Genomic DNA, 6,886 nt, shown 5'->3' with positions numbered 1-6,886 from the left:
TTTCTTTTTTTTTGTGGTGAACAGTAGCAGAGTTCGTTCGCAGCCACTGATCTCTTATATAAATCTATAAAGTAAACAATGAACCGTTGCTGCCATCTTGTGGTCAAACAAGGAACTACAAGTATAGATGTGATTAAAAGATGTATCACTTTGACAGTATTTTCAAACAAGGTTAACATAAAGTATAATGCATACGCAAAATAAATTATTATAGTGGACTACGTTATAAACATCACGTAAATGCCTTTATAAAATGATAAGAATGTATAGTTTAAAGAATACGAAATAATCAATCCACAAGGACGCCTGACGTAAGTAAACGTTTTCTTACCTAGACGATCTTTCGTTGCGGACGCGTGTCTTAGCAACGCTCAATGTCTCTTCCTTGAACTCTCAAAACCTCTACCCAACAAAAATGCTATCTTCAATTTAAATGACTTTAACCGAAAAATACATCTCCGAAACACAAGAGCGAGGCTGAAAATGATTAAGGAAAAGTTGAGTTTTACGTGTGATATACTCCTGTCTCACCAACAGCTCGCATGCTGTGACCGTTACTGTGGTATTCCTCACCAGGGCAAGAATGTGCTCATTTACAGCAATAAGAAGACACAACAAAAGGTTTGTTCACATTTCGTTTATTATGTGCAAGAGGAATTTAATTCAAACAACTTAGTTATATTGATACGGCTGTGACTTAGAACATAAATGTTATGTATGCAGTTTATATATCTGTATAAAAATCTTGTATTCTTCTTTACAGCCACTGCTACTAACAGGTCACCATGGTGACATCAGTGCCATGACTTTCGGAAAAAGAAGCAGTCCTGTTACCTTATGTTCTGCCTCTTCTGAATATATTATAATTTGGGATATTGAGGCATGTCAGAAAAGAACAGAAGAGGGTAAAAGTTCTGTGTCTGCAGTGCAGTTCTGTCATATTTTCTTGTAGCTTCTGTAATGCTAGCCTATCGATTTTTCACAAAATATTCTGTTCTTTAACAAATCTGTTTAGTAGTTTATACAGCCATATTTTTTTCTGTTGTGTCTTTTGTGGTCTTAGACTTCCTAAATTTTCAGTTTAAATAAACTAAATAAGTTTGTGTGCAGGTAAACTTGCTGCTGGAACAGTGATCGGTACTTTACTGGGGAATGTTGTGCATCTCTCATTCTGTTCCAATGATGAACTGGTAGCTGTCTGCTCAGGAACAACTATTTATGTTCTCAATTCAAAGGTACATCAGTGTGGACACAAATAATATTTTAATGGCAATTATTAAAATTACTATTAAATTTACATAGTTAATAGCTGAATAGTTATGTGTTAAGTATAGCACAAGAGCATCTACAGATTTTAAGGTGTAACTCATATTACTGTTATGTCCCATGAACATCTTGCTCACTTTGCTCTGAATTAATGTTTAGTTTTATAACTATTGTAATAAATAAAAGACACTTATCTCTATTTAAAAGACAAATGTTCCATGTGTTGAATGTCGCTGGTATACAATTAATCTTTACATCCAACTTTTAAAAGCTGCATATTATTGCTTCAAATCTGATTTTGGCTGTTGTCTCCTACATCAGAAACAAGAAGTGATTTGCACATTAAATGGCCATCTTGGATTTTTAACATCTACAGAGTTCTGTCCATGGAACACAAATATTCTTGTCAGCACCTCAGAGGATCGGACTTTTAAGGTGTTTATGTGTAACTATGTACGTATACATGTACCATTTGTTAAAGATTACTTTACCTGATTTTTTTTTTTTTTTCAGGTTTGGGATTTAAAAACTGGTGCTGTTTTCTACCAATCCTTTGTCCTTGGAGGTAACATACATTTCTGTGATATCTGGAGAAAATTAATTATCCTAAATTCATAGGCTGGTAATATATAATAATATAATATTTATTCTTGCATAATATTCTATTATGTATTTCTGTCCATAATGAAAAAAAAAATGGTATGATATGAATAGAAATCATTTTTAGAATTTTGACTCATTGTTCAGTTGACTCTGTATGTTACAAGGCTGTTATTTTATTTTAGCAATTTAATTAAAATGGGGGACTTATTTATTCAAGTATGGCTTAAATCCTATTGCAATTCTGTGACATGATGGGAAGCAAGCTGTTCAACCCTCCAATATGACTGAAGTAAACAAATTCTAAAAATACTTGTGGGATGAAATTCTTTCACAATTATAAAAAAAGAAAAAAAAAACTCATTACCAGTTATCAGGCATGCTTAATACAGTTATTGCTGACATTGAGGCACAACTAGTTATTAGGTTCAGGGGATGATTACTTTTTATGTTTATTCTTATTGCTTTATTTATTTATTTTAATTTGTATTATGTACTTTGCTGGAACAAACAAAATTCCCCTTAACCCCCTTATCAATAAAGTATTATTATCTTATTACTATCACATCTTTTTCACATAGGGCTTGGTTGATTTAGATAGTTTTTTCCTCTGACTCAATGACATTGTCATAACAAAAATATATGTTGTACTTACTCTGGTTATCTATCTTTGTCTTAGAAGTATTGTATCAAAGCATTTCAAAATAATTGAAAATAAACAATACTTTAACCTTTTTAGGGTCTCCTCTGCTTAGCGTGTTGTTCTTGGAGGAGGAAAAGCAGCTTATTACCGGCTCAGCCGATGGACAGGTTAGTGTCTGAGAAGAATCATGGTGGGTACCCAAATGTGAAGATCGAAAATTGCAAATATGAAAATTCACGTTTGTTTTAGGTGTGGTGCTTTTCTTTTGATGATGACCACAAATGCCATCTTGTGAAAAAAATGGACCTTCAAAAGATGGAGAAAAGATATGAGATGCGCCAGGAGACTCTGAGTTATCCACAAGGTAATACAACCACTTACTAGAGGAAGAGGGTCTTCAACAGCTTTCTGTTTTAGGACTCTCATGTAAGTCAGTTTGTGAAGTGGTAGGCTGGGGTGGTATTCCCAAAGTTTTAAGAAAGGGACCAACTGTAAAGGGATCAAACCGTAAATTTCCTGGGAAAGCCTACTCAATGATTGGAAACAATGTTCAAATCAATTGTCTAAACTTGAATTAATTGTGGTTTTCATTCTGGCTTGGGACAATGAACTAGATCAGAGGTTCCCTAACTGTGGGGCGCACCCCCTTGGGGGGGCGCCGTGTCATTGCAGGGAGGCCGTGGGAAGTCGTCGAGATGAAAACACCACTCTTTAGTGGTGTTTTCATCCGTCTGGATGAAAACATCTATCTGGATGAAAACATCCGTCTGGATGAACGCTGTGTGCGCTGGGTTTTTACCTTAGAATGGCCAACTCTCTGTTATTCCGATGTCAATTTGAAAAAGTAGGGGCTTCCACACTTCCCATATATTTGTCATCTGTCACTTTTATCAGCAGTTAAAACTGTTTAATCTGTTGTTAACATGTGGTAACCTGTTTTTCCGAGTTGTCTTTAATCGCAACATGACGGCCATGACACTTGCACTGGGTGCAGAGCTACGCAGGTGTGTGTTAGAATCATGGCAGCAAACCAGCAAAACACAGAGAACTTTTCACAGTTTTTCCCCCAACCTAACCGTCTGAGTTGAGTAAAACTGTTGGATGCTGGTAAAGTTAGCTAAAAGATGACTGGCTAGCTAATATCAATACAGCACCTTAAGCTTAACAAGTAGCCTGTAGGCTACCGATGTTGTTGTCTATGTCCAGCTATGTACATTCATTTTGCCCCCCAAAAAGTCGACCCCCCACCTCCCGTTCTTAGAGACAGGGTGTCTCTAAGAACTCCCCCCACCTCCACACACACACCCATAGTGGGGGCCCAGAAAATGTTTGGAAACCACTAGGGGGCCCAGGAGAAAAAGTTTGGGAACCACTGGACTAGATCTTTATCCTTGCGGAATTGTGTTGGAGAACATAAGAGTTTAGTTGCCTGGTCCAGAACCGTCTTGTGATCTGGTGAAGGCTTATGACTGTGTCCCCAGGGCATGCTACTGGAATATGAGGTACTGGTGATGCTTTCAATGGCTACTTAGTCATGTATCCACATTATTAAAACAGAGTCAAGCTTATTTCCAGTGTGCACTGGACTCATCCCCCTCCCCTGTTTGTGGTGTTAATGGACAGGAGATCAAAGACTAATTGTGGAGTGGAGGGTGTCTGGTTTGTGTCACCTTTTCTTTTTGCAAATGATGTTCTGTTGGCATCTTCCATGCATCCATCTAACCCTAATCCATGACTTTAAGGCTGAAGTAGAGCCTTTCACAGAGGTATATGAAGCTTTTGGAGTGAGACTCACCTCCTTTGAGTCAGAGTCCATGATTCTAAACCACAAAATGAGAAGACCATTGAGGGAGAGCCAGAACTTGATAAAACCATGAAATTTTCCTTCTTTCCTGGGAATGTCTTGGGGTCTCCCTGGGTGAGCTGGAGAGTGTCGGTGGGGAGAGGGATGTCTTGGTGTCCTCACTGAAACTGTTACCCCTGCAATCTGATCTCATATAAGAAAAGGACGATGGACGGACGGATGTCACTTTGTGAGGCGTAAGTAACTTTTTTTGAGCAAGAGAATTTCAACAGTTTGGCTCTTTTTATGTCTTTTCAGATGTTGCTGAACAATTGGTTGCTAATAAAGTGGAGATCTCAAAGCCTGTGATCCAAATGACTTCATGTGGCTCATTTGCAGAAATCCAGTTTGGCCAAGAAATGTAAGTAAAGACAGTGCAGCTGGAGTAGTTGCATAAATTTGAGCAATGTGCTAACAGGGTACCTTCATGGTCTTGAGGATCTGGAAAATGATTATATTTGCCTCATGATATTTAGTTTTTCCATGTCTGGATAAGCATAGTAATATTGTTGTTTTTTTCACACTCAGTCAGTACAGTGAATTGTACAGAATTTCTAAAAGTCATAAACAATAATTACCACATTTTATCCACCATTATTGCGATTTTTGTTGGGAAGCTCAATGATGAATGGAAAAGTTGATGATAAGGTCTTAATGTTATTAAGCTCTCAGTTGTCTGCTGTTCTTGTTGCAGAGGTATGAATAAGTACAAAGTCCAATGCCAGGTCTTAAGGGGCTTATTACATTGTGTGCAGACCCAGAGAAATACATCACATGAGGCCTCAGTAACACAGCATAAACTATTGCAGTGAGCTGTGACAGAATGTAGACACTTAAAAAGACATAACTCCATATTTTGTAGCCCATAGGAATGGAATTGACATTAATACCTCATTGCTGTTAAAAAAGCATATAATCCCACAGCAGCAGTTCACCATCTTTACTTTTAATATAAAAAGAAGCATAACTGTAAAATCCTGCTCTGTAGTTTATGTCTCTATCCAGCTGCTGTGTTACTGGCTTTTTTATGGTGACCTTAAACAAACAGAAGTGCTTTCTTTTCTGTGGTTAGATATATAAAATGACATGTATTGTCATTAGAGTTGCTTATGGCTAAATTAGGGTTAGAGTCTGGGTTTTTGATGTCTTCGATGTTTTTAATGTTTTTATCTTTTCTTTTTATCTATTTATTAATTTCTTTTTATTTCTCTCACTGTTTACGTTTTTAATGATATACACGATAACAGAAACATAAGTGAATTTTAAAAGAGCTATATCTAGAGGTTAGAGTCCTTGTCAAAAAGCTTTTTGACTAAAGTCCAAGAGGTTAGAGTCCTTGTCAAACGGCGTTTTGACTAAAGTCCGAATGGTTGGAGTCCCAGTTGACGGCGTTTAACTAAAGTTCTACAGCTTTTTATTTCTCTTTCTCACTGTTTACGTTTTAATGATTTAAAGCCCCCCGGAAAATGTGTTAAGAGTCCTAGTTAAACAACGTTTAACTGAAGTCCTAAAAGGGGTGCGGGTTTTAATGTTTTTTCTTTTCTTTTTTTAAATCTCTCTCTTTTTCACTGTTTATTACGTGCTGTTTTTATTTTAATTATGCAAAGCACTTTGAAAGCCTTGCTGCTGAAATGTGCTATACAAATAAAATTTGATTGATTGATTGATTGATGTATGCAGATGGATCCATTAACTGCTCTATGCCTCATGTTTCAGCTCCATTACAGGACTTTTTGTATTTGTTAATTGGTTAAAATAACTATACTATATTTATAATGAATTATCTCATCAGAATCAGTTCATTGCTTTTTTGTTGCCTGAACATCTGACTTAGCACCTATGCTTATTTTGCTCATGTAGCAGGGAATGTGAATGTATGTTTTCCTCCACAAATAAAACATATACTTTTGGTGCAAATTAATTGGTGTAATTAACAAATTTGTGTATGAAAATTCCACCCATAATAGCTGCAATTTTTCCACTATGTAATAGAGCACATAATGAGCTTCCAAATAATGGTATACTAAAATGTAATTGTCCACAATATTGTAAACTTAGCATGTGGTCGAAAGAGGATAAAATAAAGACCCTTGGGGCTTTCCATCTTCCTGTGTGTATACTGTCTAGACTCTAGACCTTATGTAGTCAGAAGAGACTTTTACTAGAATGTATAGTCTTGTGGTGGTTCTGCCTTGGCACTTTGTCAGTGCAATGGGTTTTTCTTTACTATGCGGTTTTGTTGTCATTCCCAACTAAAATGTAAAAAAAAAAAATGTTTTAACGGAAAACTGTGTAACAGTGGTTTTCTATATGCTTCTGTGTGGGCTCCTGCAGAGACAACAGCTGGTTTTGTGTAGGAAGCACCGACGGTCTGTATGTGGTGGAGCTTGCTACCTCAGAACTCCTGACGGTGCTGTATTTCAAAGGTGGGCTGCTGGGGGGGTTTCATTTCTCCAGTTTTTTTTTTTTTTTTTTTTTTTTTCAGTAATATGACAATGAATACCGTATTCTAAAATACAACACAGATTTTTAGC

At 36.7% G+C, this 6,886-nt stretch overlaps 1 protein-coding gene across 1 annotated transcript in view; it reads left to right on the top strand.

The window, feature by feature from the left end:
- Positions 1 to 339: 339 nt before the first annotated feature.
- The window catches only part of wdr27 (WD repeat domain 27), a 35,536-nt gene continuing 28,989 nt past the window's right edge, over positions 340 to 6,886 (top strand). Inside the window, exons 1-9 of the mRNA XM_016668553.1 lie at positions 340 to 621; positions 764 to 905; positions 1,111 to 1,235; positions 1,588 to 1,701; positions 1,780 to 1,831; positions 2,606 to 2,676; positions 2,759 to 2,873; positions 4,611 to 4,713; positions 6,687 to 6,778. Coding sequence (XP_016524039.1) covers positions 484 to 621; positions 764 to 905; positions 1,111 to 1,235; positions 1,588 to 1,701; positions 1,780 to 1,831; positions 2,606 to 2,676; positions 2,759 to 2,873; positions 4,611 to 4,713; positions 6,687 to 6,778 — 952 coding nt within the window. The 5' untranslated portion in view covers positions 340 to 483. The remainder of the gene's footprint in view (positions 622 to 763; positions 906 to 1,110; positions 1,236 to 1,587; positions 1,702 to 1,779; positions 1,832 to 2,605; positions 2,677 to 2,758; positions 2,874 to 4,610; positions 4,714 to 6,686; positions 6,779 to 6,886) is intronic.

The sequence above is a fragment of the Poecilia formosa genome, unplaced genomic scaffold, assembly GCF_000485575.1.
Source record: "Poecilia formosa unplaced genomic scaffold, Poecilia_formosa-5.1.2 Scaffold15, whole genome shotgun sequence".
In the NCBI taxonomy this organism is placed as follows: domain Eukaryota; kingdom Metazoa; phylum Chordata; class Actinopteri; order Cyprinodontiformes; family Poeciliidae; genus Poecilia; species Poecilia formosa.
This window is presented reverse-complemented; position numbering and strand designations above follow the sequence as displayed.